Source organism: Thunnus maccoyii, chromosome 21 (genome assembly GCF_910596095.1).
Source record: "Thunnus maccoyii chromosome 21, fThuMac1.1, whole genome shotgun sequence".
NCBI lineage: Eukaryota > Metazoa > Chordata > Actinopteri > Scombriformes > Scombridae > Thunnus > Thunnus maccoyii.
In genome coordinates, this window is record NC_056553.1 from 3,016,183 (window position 1) to 3,031,662 (window position 15,480).

The window sequence follows — 15,480 nt, forward strand, 5'->3', positions numbered from 1 at the left end:
CTCGCTGAGGAGCTCGGAGACCTCTCTAGCGTGGGCCGTCTCTATGGTGTCAGGCAGCAGGTGGAACAGACTGGAGTTAAAACCGTTCTTCATCGCCGCTTTGTACTTCAGCTGAACATAAACAGAAGCACAGAGTGTTATCCAGCTATTAAAAGACAGAGCGATGGATGGATGGATGGATGGAGCGGAGGATGGATGTTTGTCATTGTGTGGGTGTGCGTGTTGATAATGTGTACTGCGTGTACTACATGTAGTATTTTTACCTCACTCTGCAGGTCGGAGGCCTCTCTGGCGTGCAGCGTCTCCAGAGTCTCAGGCAGAGTAGAGTACAGAGAGCTGGACACGTCTTTCTTTCCCTGTTTGTATTTCATCTAGAATGAATTAAATGAAACAAAGTCAGAAGAAGAAACATGACAAACGTTCAAATCAGCAGACGTATGAATCTTGACACACAACCGACACCTGAGAACTTTAATTTAATTCATAAAAATAAGACTCATTATTTAAGCTCCACTGCAGTACAGTAAGTCCAAATTGAACAGTTTAAAGTTATAATCTCTAATCCTTGAAATTAAAGCTCAAGTTCTCTTCAATCTGCGAACAAATAACACGACTTTACACTTTCAAATTGCGTGCGGTGCAGACGCCGACCCTTCCCAGGGAAGTGACGTCATATAATACGACTTTATTTCCTTTTTAAAGGTGATTTTTGGCTTATCAGGAGGAGGCAGGTTGGGTGGATGATAAATAATCAGCTGGCAAAAAGGAGAGCACTGTTGGAGACCACCAGCTGGACATTTTTAACATCATGTCTGGCATTTTTGACAATTTTACTGCATTTTAATGTTTTAACCAAAACCATGATCTTTCCCTGACCCTTACCAGGAGGTTTATTGTATCTAAACCTAACCAACGGCGTTAAATGTTTAACAACGTGGTGTTAAATTGGCGTATCACCTGCACACAATTTGAAAGTGTAAAGTCGTGTTGTTTGTACGCAGATGGTGAGACGGGGTTGTATTATTTATGGTCAGTACTTTTTCAGCAACAGTAGTTTAATGTATTTACATTCTGTAACGACCTCTCTATGTACAGGAGTAGTTTTCATTTGTAGTAGCGGACTCCATCATTCCTGTGCTGGATTGGAATTACCTTCCTACACATGAGAGATTCAGTCTAACTTTTAATTTAATTTTTCTCAGTTGATATCAGGCTCATCGTTCACTCTCCTACAGCTTTATCAGAACTGTATTGAGTTACCGCTAATGCTAACACAGCATTTCCTGTTGCTGCTGCTTCACATTAAAAGCATTCAACTGGTGAAACACTGAGAGGCTTTTATTGGGAATAAGTTTTAATTTTTCCAAGTGAGTGATAGCCATGTTATGGGAAGCTAACCAGTTCCTCTTACTGGGTAAAAACTGCTGTCCTGTACTTATCAATCGGCTTCATTAAAACAACATGAGTTTGTTTGGCTGCTCTGTAAACAAACACAGCAGCTGCTCTAATGTTGCATTTCTGACAAAGTCGCCGCTTGAAAGTTTGCTGTTGCATTTAACTGCACTTGCTGTTACCATAGCAACCAAATAAACCAAGACTGAAATATCACGTTAACCTAAATGTCATAATAATAAAGAAAGGAATCAGAGGCCACATTCAGAGATACTGTTAATATGTGTTGTCTTTAAATTTGACCAACACTGATCTAACTGAACTATATAATATGTGACCGGACCAGTTTATTCTCAGTACTGGTTTCTCTGTGTCACTGGTTTAAAGGGAGAAAGCAGGTTCTGCTGTATGAGAAGTGTTTTTTTTTGTTTTTTTTTTTAAAGAAAAATAAATGAATTCCTCACCTCACTCTGCAGCTCAGAGACGGATTTAGCGAACTGCATCTCAGCGGTCTCCGGCAGCTGAGAGTAGATACTCTGAGAGCGGCTCTTCTTCCCGCTTTCTTTGTACTTATTCTATAAAACACAAAACCAAAAACATGAGGATTAACGTCTCTCGACAGATTATTTTGTTTTCCAGGTAGGTGAACAGGAATTCGTCTCTGTGATGTTGAATAACAACCTGCTACTGTTAAAAAAAACCTTTATTGGTTCAGAAAACAACGTGTTTTCAGGGTTAAATGACATATAAATAAACATAAATACAATAATTTTAACCTTTTTTCTTTCAGTTGTTAATCTTATCTTGTGGTTTTAGTATTTATTTCTGCTCTTTGTGTTTTGTCATTTTATTTAAACAGTTTTCTTTTCATCGTGAGTGTTTGATGAACACGTCTTTGTGTCTTCACAGATCGGACGGCGAGCTGAGACTCATTAGTGAGGTCCGTAATCTCTACGACGTCGTTGAGATTCAAGGCTGCAACACAGAAAACCTCTTTGATCCTTTTCTGATGATAATTACACTTGTGATGACACGACTGATGATGGAAACATCAGAAACCAGGAGCTGATGACCTGCTGAGTGTTTCTGACCGGATTTAAGGATTCGGATCAGTGTTCATGTTCAACGTCTACAACATCTCATTTAATCTGGAGATTACACTCGTTAAGTCATATTGAGACTTTTTAGACACATTTAGAGACATCTCATCTGATTTAATTAATTGATTAATAATTTCATTTATTCTAATTTGATCAAATCTCATCTCATTTAATTAAATCTAAATTAACCTAATCTAATCTGATTTAATCTAATCTCCTCTAATCTAATCAATCAACCTAATTGGATCTAATCTAATTTAACATAATCTACTTTATTCTGTTCTAATCTAACCTCACCTAACCTAATATAATCTACTTTAATCTAATGTCATCTCATCTATATCTAATCTAATCTAACCTGATCAGACCTAATCTGATCTAATTGGATCTAAGGTAATCTGATTTACTTTAATCTGATCTAATCTGATTAAACCTAATCTGATTGAATCTAATCCAATCTAATGTAATTTTATTTCTTCTCATCTAATCTGATCTGATCAAACCTAATCAGATCTAATCTAATTTAACCCAACCTAATCTAATGTGATTTTATCTAATCTACTTTAATCTAATCTAATCTAATCTAATCTAATCTAATCTAATCTAAAATGATTATCTGATGTTTATGGATGTCGGCACCTCGCTCAGCATGTCCGTCATCTCTCTGGCGAAGTTGGTTTCTGACGTGTCGGGCAGCGTCGAGTAGAGCGAGCTGGACATCTCCTTCTTCACGCTGTCTTTATTCTGCAGAAACAATAATCAATAATCAAACAAATCAATAATCTTTATCAAAACATTTATTAACTGTTTGATTTAACGTCTATGTGCAGCTGGTAAAGTTTTTTAAAACTCAAGTCAAGTCTCATGTTTGCACACAACAGTGAATCATATAAAAGTACTTTATATGTATTAAAAATGAGGGTGATGAAGGTGATGAAGGTGATGAGGGTGTTGAAGGTGAAGCTTCACCTCTCTGAGCAGCTCCGTAGCCTCTTTAGCGTGTTGCGTCGCCAGAGTTTCAGGGAGAAGAGAGTAAAGGCAGGAATTCACTTCCTTCTTTCCCGCTTCTTTATATTTCACCTGCAGACGTCACAACAGGTTTAAGTTGTTTTAAGTTTCATTTATGAAGAAAACTGATATTTAAAACCCCTGCAGCCATTTTTACTGTAACTACTTAAGTTGTTTATTTACAGTTTTCAAATATTTAAAATTGCATAATGTATCATTTAAAGGAAACTCGTTATGTACCTTAAAAGCTAGAAGCTTTGCTAATTGATGAACCATTTAAAAGACCTTAAAAGACCTTAAATTAGGGTTAAATTCATGTTTAAACAATGTTTGTTGATGTATTCTTGTTTCCTACTTTAACAACATACAACATTAATTTAACTGGTTAATTTAAGCAGAAATAAAGCAGTGTTTTATCACTCAGTAGCCTTAGAAATCATTTCATTTTGGGTTTTAGCGGGTTGAATTTTTCATGAGAGCTTTTAAATGATGCTTCACAGAGTTGAAGTAGCTCAAACTGACGGCTGAGAGCAGCTCTACAGAACACAGTTATTCACTGTCACAACAGAAGAGAATATTTAGTGAAACTCTCTTCATCTTCTACCTTTATTAAAGTTACAGCTGCAGAGTTATAATTTTACTTCCTGCTGCTTCGCTGCTGCTGATCTACTGTGACTCTGAACTCAGAAACAGCAGGAAAAACTGAACATTTCTCTCCTTCTTCTCCCTGTAAGAAGACTCATCAGCAGGTGTCTTTAACATCTTTCACACAAACACACATATTAATGTCTCAATACTCTGATAATTTTACATGTCAGCATCATGTTGGAGCAGCTGTCATTCTTCCATAAAAGCTGCTTTGCCTTTTCCAACTTCCTCCAACCCCGTCTGTTCATTATCCAGCAGTAAAATATATTTTAAATATTTATTCAGTCGGCGTGTGAACTGTGTGAATGCTCTTCCTCCTTTTGTGTCATTATTTTCAAACTCCTGCTGTTCTCTGCAGTGCTGCTGCAGAGGTGAAAATCCAGAAAGTTATGCATGAAAATAAATACAAGAAGAACTTTTCTGTTATTGCTAGAAATGTCTTAGTGTGTCTGTATATATTTAGGGACCGAGACCAAAAGGCAGAAGACTACTGTAAAACAGTAGTCACCCTATTGTTTTTTGTGTGTTTGTTTTTTTCTTTATTATTACGCCACTTAAACCCTAAATTTGACCCCCTAAACATGCTCAAAAACTCACCAAATTTGGCACGCACATCAGGTCTGGTGAAATATTTGATAAAATGTAAAAATTAACCCCTAAAGAGCCAAAATGTGCTCGCTAGCGCCACCTATGTAACAAAATGGCCGCCACAGCCCGTAGGAATGTCGTAGAGAGATCAAACCAAAACTCAATTATTTGTCTCATCAAGACCTACGAATCATACGCTAACACCCCTGACCTAAATCCAACAGGAAGTCCGCAATCAGCCTTTCAAAATAAGACTTTGCCCCAATTTTGGCCCCCGAACAAATGCTATCTAAGAGGAGGGCGTTAATGGTACCTGCTTCAAACTTTAATAGGTGACTTATGACACTGTGCTGAAAAAAAGTTGTTAAAAACTTTGTAATCACTGGAACGGTTTGGATTTTATAAGCCCTGAAAGTTGCAGTGCCACATCACCCTTACAATGTAAAACAATGGGGAGGCAATCTATGGGCATGAACTTTATGTCAAACTGAGGCTTCTGACATCTAAACTATAAGTCTGACCACTTTCAAACCTGTATCAATGGATTCTCAACGAAGTTTCCTACTATAAAATGATTTGTAATGTAAGATTTGGCCAAAGTCATGGGATTTATGAGGAGATTTCACAAGAAGCGTACTCTAAAATCCTCCTCTCCAACTGCTCCTGATGATGTCACTCCCTCAGTGCTGTGAAACATTCCGCAATACACACTCATTATAAAATCACAGGAGGAGCAAGAAAAGACTTTAAAACTCACACTCTAATATCTCAAAAACAATAAAAGATAGAAAAAACATGTAAATTCAAGATTTGTAGGTCAAAGTCTCGTGACTCATTTAAAGTTCAAATGAAGTTTGTATCTAAAACTATGTGGAAGCAGTAAATGTTCAAATAGGTGTGGGTTTGCTCACACTCTCCATTCAAATCAAACTGACCAGGTCATGTGGGTTAAAAGTCTTTACTTTTCTGAAAAAAAGACTTGATGACATGTCTCACCCTGCAGATAATTCTCATCCTGTCAATCAATCTTTCAAAACAAAAGCACACCACACTTGTAATAAATATCCCTCATTTTTAAAAAGCAAAATGATCTGATCCCTACGGGCCAGAGTGCGAGGTCCCGACTAACGCTGCTTGAAGCTTTAATTTGAGCTCATTTCTGTTAAATGTGTTTTTAAAGTTTTGTTTTAAACCAGATTAAAAGTGTGTTACTGTGGTGGCGTCCTGTGCTGTACCTCGCTCTGCAGCTCAGACAGCTGTTTGGCCAGCTGTGTCTCTGTGGTTTCTGGGAGCTGATGGTACAAACTGCTCTGAATCTTCTGCTTCAGACCTTCTTTATACTTCACCTGCAGGAGACAGAAGCGCAACGATGCAACATCAAAACAACATCAAATAAAGATAAGATGTTACCTTTAAGCTCATTTAAATTACTCTGCTTCAATAACAACTAGTGAGCGCTCACATCAGCAAATATAAAATCTTTTATAAACTGGGTAAGAGATAACGACATGATTTCTATTCATTAATAAATAAAATGTCACAAATGATTGATTTCACACAAATAAGTAGCTTGTTTGAGTACCTCACTCTGCAGGTTTGACGCCTCTCTAGCGTGTTGTGTGTGGATGGTTTCAGGCAGCAGAGAGTACAAGTTGATGCTCATCTCTTTCTTACCCTCCTCTTTATATTTCACCTGTAAGAACACAAAGACATACTGAAGACAAAGCAAGAGACACAGATAATTGGGCATTTTTTCTTTCCCCCACATGTATCACAAAGCTCCCGTTAGCGCTGAGCTCCACAGCTGCACAAGTTGATGCTAAACGGCAGCTTTACAGAACGGAGAAGAATATCTCATCAACACTTTCCTGACACTGAAAGCTGACCTGCTTGCAAGTTTTATTCATTTAAAGCTGTAGAGCAGGACGTTTGTCTCCTCCTTCTGGCAGTGAGAGTTATTACAAAAACACTGTCAACGTGCTTACATCACAGGCTCCAACGTAGACTGCTCCGTCGCTAATGTTGCGGCTTTAAAACAGAGGATAAATTGTTTTGAGCGTCACACAACTCCTGTGAAATGACTCATTTCACCATCAGACTTTCATCCATTTGATCTGATAACATCTGGAAAGTTTAGAAGAGCTGCACAATTAAATGATTTTATCCCCATTCAAGTTAGCAGAGAGCTAACCGGAGGCTAGGCGGCTCAGTCGGCAGAAAGAAGCGCAGGAATGTCAAACCTGACACCAGATTTAAAAACTCTGTATGCTGTGAGATACAGAGAGATTTATCTGGTGCTGATCGGCTTAATCAGCACTGTGTGAACTCGTTTGGAAAGACTTGAATGTAACAGATGTTCATTTATATGTAAAAGTTCTGCACTGCAGGTTTAATGTTTATTTATATCAGGACAAATACACAGCATGAACTAACGCAACATATCACCACATTTATAACCAGCTGAGCTAGTTTACAACGTCCGTCCCTAGATGGACCTTTAAAATACACGAAACTTAAAAATAAAATACATTTAGAACTGTGACAACTCAACAATACATAAACTGTGCATGCATTCAATAAAACATAAAACACGAAACTCAACAAGAAAATATACAAAACATCACAAGACACAAACAATAATACATTAAAAGTATCATAAAATGTCAAACACATCACACAAGTTCTCACAGTGGTTTTACTTCTGAACAGACTTACTGTCTCATTTCATCCACATCTGACTGTACTAAACTCTCAGTGACTTAACTGATCGTTATTATTGTATTTGTGGTTTTATAATATTTACCTCACTGAAGAGTTCAGTAGCTTCTTTGGCGTGAACTGTCTCTAAAGTCTCCGGGAGAAGAGAGTACAAGCTGGAGTTGATGCCCTTCTTCCCCGCCTCCTTGTACCGCGACTAAAAATGAACAATAGTGTTAAAGCACTGCAGGTTTTAGCAGATGTTAGATCATGTGCACTTATTGACTTTATTAACATCTGTATTTATCAGAGTCTCACCTCGCTCTGCAGCTCAGCAACAGTCTTAGCAAACTGAGTCTCGGCCGTCTCTGGCAGCTGCGAGTAGAAACTCTGACAGAGGCTCTTCCTTCCTTCTTTGTACTTACTCTGAGAAGACAAAATAATCTGTCAGCAGCTTACGGTGAAACTCTGCCTCTGAAACTGGGAGAGTTCAGAAGTTTGATGGATTGTCGTGTAATTTATGTGACGAACAACCGAGTGAGTTTCCTTTTTTTTTTTTTTTTTAAAATAAAGTTATCCAAAACAGGATAAGTGTCATGTGAAGGACTGGTTGAATAAAATATCAGTCATGCAAAAACACATCATTTTGGGCTCTGAATACTTTTGTTATTTTGGACATTTTATAGCCTAAATGATGAATTATTTAATTAAAACAAATGTAGGACTGAGTCTAGCCAAATTAAACAAGCTCTCCACACAGATATGGTGTAATGACCCTTTAAAAACAGACCAAATGATGAGGTTACCATCGGTTACAGAGATTTCAGCTTGTTGATACCTCACTATGCAGCTCTGTCATCTCTCTGGCAAACTGGATGTCTGTGGTTTCGGGAAGCTGGGAGTAAAGAGACGAAGGGGCTCCTTTAACCAGCATCTTAGGGCGATAATTCGCCTGAGAGAGACACACAGAGAGAGTTTGTGAAGGTAAGAAACAAACAGTCACACAGACAGACAGCTGTATCAGTATCGCCAGTATCTTGAGTTGAATGTAAACGTTATACATGCAAAGCCTATTTTAATACAATAATCATATATACAGGTTGTACGTGAATAAGTTGACATTATGAAATTGCTGTTATAATTCCTCCTGTGCATAATGGACGAGTGCAGAGCAGAGCGACTCCGCTGTAAGGCTCCGATCAGACAGAGCGCTCTTTAGCTACGTCGGGCGGCTTTTTGTTATTGTTTTCAATGAGAGTGAAGCTTTTTGCTCGCTGCTTTACGTTGCTGAGCGCCTCGTGTTTTCTGCAGGAACGCCCTGAATGCTTTGAGTTTAAAAAACTTCAAGTCAGAGCAGAAAAGCTCCCGATGTCATTTCTGTTTTTTCCCGATTGTCCAATCGGAATGAAGTGAGAGGCGGGGCTTCTGTGGTGATGACGAAAACAACAAATGGAGTCAACAATCATGGAGGATAAACTAGTGGTGGCTGTTGCTGTGTACCTGGAGCTACATGATTTAACCAACCATAGTTACCATGATCTGAACACATAACAGCAGGCCTGGAGGCAAATCAGTGCGGTACTTGAGATTAAACAATCTTTGCTTCCTGTGTCAGCATCTCACCCTCAATCTGAGCCAGAGCCAGAGCCCTCTGCCTGTCCATTTTTTATGCAGATGTTTATTCACTAGATAAGGTAATTAGCTACTAACTAGCTAACTAAGTATCTAAAAAATATAAGGTGCAGATCTTTGAGTTCACTAGCAACAACAAAAAACGACAAAAGACACAGCGAACTGTTCTTTTTTTAAATTGTAATGCACGTTTTGCAACCTGCAGAAAGTGTTCTGTCTGATTGAGCCTCATATTAAACTGAAATTAAGAAAACATTTTTACACAGAATGAGGACTGGGACTTTGGTCTTTCATTTCTTACAGCTGGTTGACCTATAAAGTACTGCTTCAAATTTTTGTTTTTGCACGATGTGTAAAATGTCTAAAATGGACAAAAGGTAACGTAGACGAGAGCTGCTGCTGTTTCCAGGACTGTGGGGACGAGCTTTCACATCTACGAGGAGGACGGACTGAAAATGACCGATCTGTGCTCTCAGTTTGTGTTTGTTGACCAGGGATCATCTCTGGTTACCAGAGCTGAAGCGCTGGAAGTCGACTGAACAGTTACCAGTTTGTCTCTACAGTACGTGTCGGACAGCTAACGCTAGCTAGCGGCAGTCTGCAGATATCACACTGATGTTTAGTCGAAAAACACAAACAGCAGCAGGTCAGTTAGTGAAGCATCTGATACTGACAGTCAGGAGCTGTGTGTATTTATTTAGATTTATTTTGTTTTTTGCACAACTGTCTAAAAAAATATGATGTTTTGATTCTCCATTTTGCAAATAACAGTCGATTAAAATTGTGAATCAACCTCAAGCTTGAAAAAAAAAAGGAAATTTTATTCTTTGGCCACCAAAAACTATTTAGTGTAAAGTACATACGGCATGTGAGTGTTTAAATAAAAGAATCTGTGTGTGTGTGTGTGTGTGTGTGTGTGTGTGTGTGTGTGTGAATACCTCACTCTGCATCTGTGACACCTCCAGAGCGTGTTGTATTTCGGGAGTGTCGGCGAGTTGGGAGTAGAGGGAGATGGAGGCCTTTCTCTTCCCTTCTGCTTTGTACTTTTTCTGAAACAGAAGGAGATCAGATGAGATCTGTCCGTCATGTGACGACACTCTGACAGACGGCTTTTTTTTCAGTAGCACTATTGCTAAATAAGTATCATACAATATTTGTTTTAGTGGCAGTGATACAGCCTTAATCTATCCTGAGATCTAAACCTGCTTTACATATTTTATAAATTGCCTCTCAGCTGAACCTGCTGCTTCATCAAACATTCGGCTGCTGCAGCACAACATGACGCCCAGACTGGAGTTAACTGATGAAATATGTTGAAACACGACGGCTTTATAACTCAGACTCTTCACGTTTTGAGTACCTCGCTCTGGAACTCGTGGACGGTCTTGGCCAGCTGCATCTCAGTGGTTTCAGGAAGCTGCGAGTACAAACTGCTGCTCATCTCCTTCTTTCCTTCCTCTTTGTACTTGTTCTGAAGGGACAGAGAGAGAGAGAGAGCGTTTCACTGTTAAACGTGGTCGAGACTTTCAGGGAAATAACATTTTAATAAGGTCTCGGCTGGAAACAGCGGAGCTAAAGCTAATTATAGCAAGAAGAACTGGAATAGTCTCATTTCCTTCAGAAAATTAAAACCTAGAATAGATATAACAGAAACATCCATAAATCTATCCTGTGAAATCTTTTCCCCAGTTTTATAACTTTATTTTTAAAATATTTTACCATCCATCCATCTACATCATAACACGTCCATCAATCATCCTTCTAACATCCATCTATCAGTCTGACCTCACTCAGTATCTCAGTCAACTCTTTGACAAACTGGGTCTCTGTGGTTTCTGGCAGCAGAGAGTAAAGAGAGGAAGAGATCTCCGTCTTCACATTTCCTTTGTATTTAATCTGAAAAACAAACAAACAAACAAACACAACACAACACTGTCAGTTCTGTTTTATTACTAACAACTCCTCTAAAACACTGTGAGCCTGATAACACATTAATCAATCAATCAGACTTTATTTGCACTTTTCACAAACAAACAATAAATGACTATGTCAGAAATAAAGGACTCAATAAAAACAGGAACTGAGGAAACACCAGAGGTGAATTCAGAACAGCCAAATAGAATAATAATAGTAAGTGAGTAAAGTAAGTAAAACTTTATTTATATAGCACCTTTTTAAAACAGGTTACAAAGTGCTTTACAGTGACATTGGGACACAAAAACCATGAAAGACACATTCAAGAACACATACAGACATCACACACATACGAACACAGCAAGCATACAGTCATCACACTTGAATTTATGAAATGTTATGAGAAAGCCGTTCTAAAAAAAAGTAGGTTTTTAGGTGTTTTTTGAAACAGTCAACAGATTCAGCTGATCTGATGGAAGTGGGGAGATTGTTCCAAAGTCTGGGTTAGAGTTAGGGTCAGGGTTAGGGTCAGGGTTAGGGTTAGGGTTAGGGTTAGGGTCAGGGTTAGGTTTAGGGTTAGGGTCAGGGTTAGGGTTAGGGTCAGGGTCAGGGTTAGGGTTAGGGTTAGGGTCAAGGTTAGGGTCAGGGTTAGGGTTAGGGTCAGGGTTAGGTTTAGGGTTAGGGTCAGGGTTAGGGTTAGGGTCAGGGTCAGGGTTAGGGTCAGGGTCAGGGTCAGGGTCAGGGTTAGGGTCAGGGTTAGGGTCAGGGTTAGGGTTAGGGTTAGGGTCAGGGTTAGGGTTAGGGTCAGGGTCAGGGTTAGGGTTAGGGTCAGGGCCAGGGTTAGGGTTAGGGTCAGGGTTAGGGTTAGGGTCAGGGTTAGGGTCAGGGTCAGGGCCAGGGTCAGGGTTAGGGCCAGGGTTAGGGTTAGGGTCAGGGTCAGGGTTAGGGTTAGGGTCAGGGCCAGGGTTAGGGTTAGGGTTAGGGTCAGGGTCAGGGTTAGGGCCAGGGTCAGGGTTAGGGTCAGGGTTAGGGTCAGGGTTAGGGTCAGGGTTAGGGTTAGGGTTGGGGTCAGGGTTGGGGTTAGGGTCAGGGTTAGAGTCAGGATTGGGGTTAGGGGGTTAGGGTTAACAAAAGCACAGTGGCCTTTGGTTTTTAGTTTGGCACGTGGTACGGCCAACAGGTTTTGGTTGAAAGACCTAAGTGACCGCATGCTAGTATACGGGCTTAGTAGCTCGGATATATATGCAGGAGATAAACCGTGTAAGGCCTTATAAGTGATTAAGAGAATCTTGAAATCAATCCTGAGCTTCACTGGCAGCCGATGCAGTGAGGCTAAAACAGGAGTGATGTGGGATCTGTGGCCAGTCCTAGTTAATAGCCTTGCTGGTGCATTTTGTACAAGCTGAAGACGTGACAGGTCAGCTCGGCTAAGGCAAGTGAAAAGGGAGTTATAGTAATCGAGACGGGAAAAAATGAAGGCATGAATGATATACTCTAGGTCAGAGGCTGACAGTAATGGTCTGATTTTTGCAATGTTCCTGAGTTGAAAAAAGCAGGATGAACCATTTTATTGACATGGTGTTCAAATTTCAATTTAGGGTCAAATATAACACCAAGATTCCTGGCGTTAGTTTTGACATCGGGGGCAAGTGGGCCAATATGCTGAATGATGCCTTTAGCATAATACAAAGTTGAAGTGTGAAAAAGATTAAAAAGATTAAAGAGAGTAAAACCAGAAATGTAAAATAGGGCATAAAAAGGAAAACAAAGGTAAAGATAAAATATCGGATAATACTAGCATGTTGATATTTAGCAGGTATGTTGTTCACCAAGTTAGCTTAGCATGTTAGCATGCTAACATTTGCTAATTCTTTTCTTTTTATTTTATTTGATAGGGACGATGCAATTTAACATAGTTCCGATACAGAGCATGAAACTGATGTTCTGCACAGAGAGTTTATAGCTAATTGCTAATTTTCAACTCTTGTCCCTAGTTGGGCTTTACATACATATACAGTGTAATTAAAATATATAGCTTTCATCATCATAAAAACCACAGTGCACTACAGATATGGGAGTACGATAAAAAACAATACAATTACCTAAAAATGGGTACAGCTCTGGTTTGCTTTTAGTCAGCACTTAACCTTTGTTGTAAAAGATTTTACATCTGAAATTAATTTGATTTCAGCATTTTAGCACTAAACATAAAGTACAGCTGAAGCTGATGGGAATGTTATGAGTTTTTCAGGTATTTAGTCGTAAACTTGGACAAAATGAAGAGATCAAAGTTATTATAATTCATCCTCTGGGGATCGTCAATGTGTGAACCAAATTTCACAGGAATCCAAACGACAGCTGTCGAGATATTTGAATAAAGAACTGAGATGCCGACCTCTAGTTGTTGGGATATTTTACACTGAACCGTAAATGCCAACCTCATGGTGCAGCGAGAGAAAAAGTCAAGTAAGTTCATCCTCTGCAATCCAACAATCCATCCAATATTTGTTGAGATATTTCAGTTTGGATCAAAGCAGTGGACAGACCAACACTGCTACTAGGATGGCTGACAGTTAGATCATTGTACACAGTCAGCGTTGACTCTTCCCTCTACTCTCTTAGTGACTATTCAGACACTAATAAACATGGAGAGTTGTATGTATGATGTAACTCTTACCTCCTTTGGCTCTTTGGGGAAAAGTAAAGCAGGCTTGATTGAATCCAGGTTTAAAGTAAAAACAACAGTTTTTTTCACCACCTGCTGGTCTTCTGGAGCAACTGTGGTCATGACCTACTGCTGTCTACATTATCATCACTTCACAGATCCCTAAGTTGACAGACAGGAGAATAAAATCCGGTGTATTACAGTAGATGTTAAGTAAAACTACCTCACTCTGCAGCTCTGAAGCCTCTCTGGCGCGTTGAGTCTCCGGAGTCTCTGGCAGGATGGAGTAGAGAGACACCGAAGCCTCCTTCTTCCCGTCCTCCTTATACTTAGACTGAAACAGAAACGATCAATACGCAGATAGTTGGACTCGTTTCTTCAAAGGGCTGATTTAAGAGAGTTATAAGTTCAGGAGCGTTTGTGTGTTCAGACCTCAGATATAACGGCGCTGATGTTCTTGGAGTGGATGAGTTCGGCTCCTGGAACAAACAGACTCTGACCCTTCATCTTCTCAAAGTCCTCCTTGTACTTCACCTGCAGGGTGGAAGAGACATGAGAGTGTGTGTGTTTAAAGCTGAACTTCTGCTGCACTTCTGTTTCATCCCAGGAGGGACGTTACGCTAACTGTTCAGCTCACAGAGGAGGGTTAGACTGTCCTGACAGAATGTATATACTACACAGATATCAGTTTTGGTACTTGAAGCATCCAGTTTCTCAAAGACTCACAACACTGAAATACTCCCTTAAAAATATTCTTCTTTATTTCAAAGAGTACAAAGAGGACAACAACGCTTCGAGCCCATATTGGTGCTGTTTCTGAAACATAAAAAAGAAGAATATTTTTAAGTGTTGATGTCTTTGAGAAACAGAAAGTTTACAATGTTTTTGACTCAGCAGCAGGACATGAAAGATGTGATGCTGAGCTTCACACAGTGTACTTTTTTAATGAAAAAGTTACAAAAAAACCCCAGAATGTACTAAAAACTGCTTTAAAATGAATCCAAATGCCTCTGTTTATATGCATATACAGTTATGAGTGTTTGAATTAAAACATACCGCATTAAATACGTTTTTTCCATCACTTTAAAGTCTCAACATGAAGCCTCTCACAGCTCTGCTCACATGTCTCTTCTATTATTCAACTGCTGCCAGTTTCAGTATAAACAGGTGACAATAACTGCATCACTGCTGGACTTTCTCCTGATTGGCTCCTTTCAGTGAACAATGACTAAAAATCCCTCCAATCAGACCTGAGTGCAGCATGCAGTATGAATACCATCAAATATTTGATTGTTCACAGTTTTTCTGTTCTCATCAGGCTCAGAGTTGAAACTCCTGTGAACAATTATGATTGAATAGAAGGAGACAATAATTTCTCAGCATGAAGGCAGACTGTGTCTTAGTTTCTGTAACTAAAGCAGATATTTGGTAACAATTTCAAATATTCAGTTTACTGTACAGGTTTTTATAAGCAAGTCAAAGTCATAATCTGCAGTGGGAAAGTTAGAATTATAATAGTTTTCTTTCTTTATTAAACTGGACTGGTTTAAAACATTTAATTGATTGTAACGCTGCCTTTGTGTGCAGCTTTTTTGTTCTTCAAACTGTTTGAATCTGTCTGGTTCTTCGGTCATTTAAACATTAAATGTTGGTGAATCCTTTGAAGTGAACATAACAACAGATTTGCTTTACATCGTATCAGGTTTGTCAAACCGAGAAGGAACGTTCACATCATTGGGAATTTATCAAGATTGAAGGAAGCTCTGTATATGCTTCCTCTAATCCCAGTAGGGTATCTATTCCACCATCTGAGCTACAGTTGGCTCTTATTTACTG

General features: G+C 39.2%; 2 protein-coding genes across 6 annotated transcripts in view; both read right to left on the reverse strand.

Annotated features, from left to right (window-relative positions):
• Positions 1-15,480, reverse strand: part of LOC121888075 (LIM zinc-binding domain-containing Nebulette-like) — a 121,845-nt gene that overhangs the window by 51,424 nt on the left and 54,941 nt on the right. The window lies entirely within an intron of this gene.
• LOC121888074 (nebulin-like) overlaps positions 1-15,480 on the reverse strand; it is a 75,555-nt gene that overhangs the window by 46,650 nt on the left and 13,425 nt on the right. For all 3 annotated transcript variants that reach the window (XM_042399349.1, XM_042399348.1, XM_042399347.1), the window contains exons 4-18: positions 14,077-14,178; positions 13,868-13,978; positions 10,851-10,961; positions 10,426-10,536; positions 10,004-10,114; positions 8,272-8,385; positions 7,752-7,859; positions 7,540-7,650; positions 6,319-6,429; positions 5,972-6,082; positions 3,462-3,572; positions 3,132-3,236; positions 1,857-1,967; positions 264-371; positions 1-111 (exon numbers count right to left, since the gene is read on the reverse strand). In XM_042399349.1, the coding sequence (XP_042255283.1) occupies positions 1-111; positions 264-371; positions 1,857-1,967; positions 3,132-3,236; positions 3,462-3,572; positions 5,972-6,082; positions 6,319-6,429; positions 7,540-7,650; positions 7,752-7,859; positions 8,272-8,385; positions 10,004-10,114; positions 10,426-10,536; positions 10,851-10,961; positions 13,868-13,978; positions 14,077-14,178 (1,647 nt within the window). The remainder of the gene's footprint in view (positions 112-263; positions 372-1,856; positions 1,968-3,131; positions 3,237-3,461; positions 3,573-5,971; positions 6,083-6,318; positions 6,430-7,539; positions 7,651-7,751; positions 7,860-8,271; positions 8,386-10,003; positions 10,115-10,425; positions 10,537-10,850; positions 10,962-13,867; positions 13,979-14,076; positions 14,179-15,480) is intronic.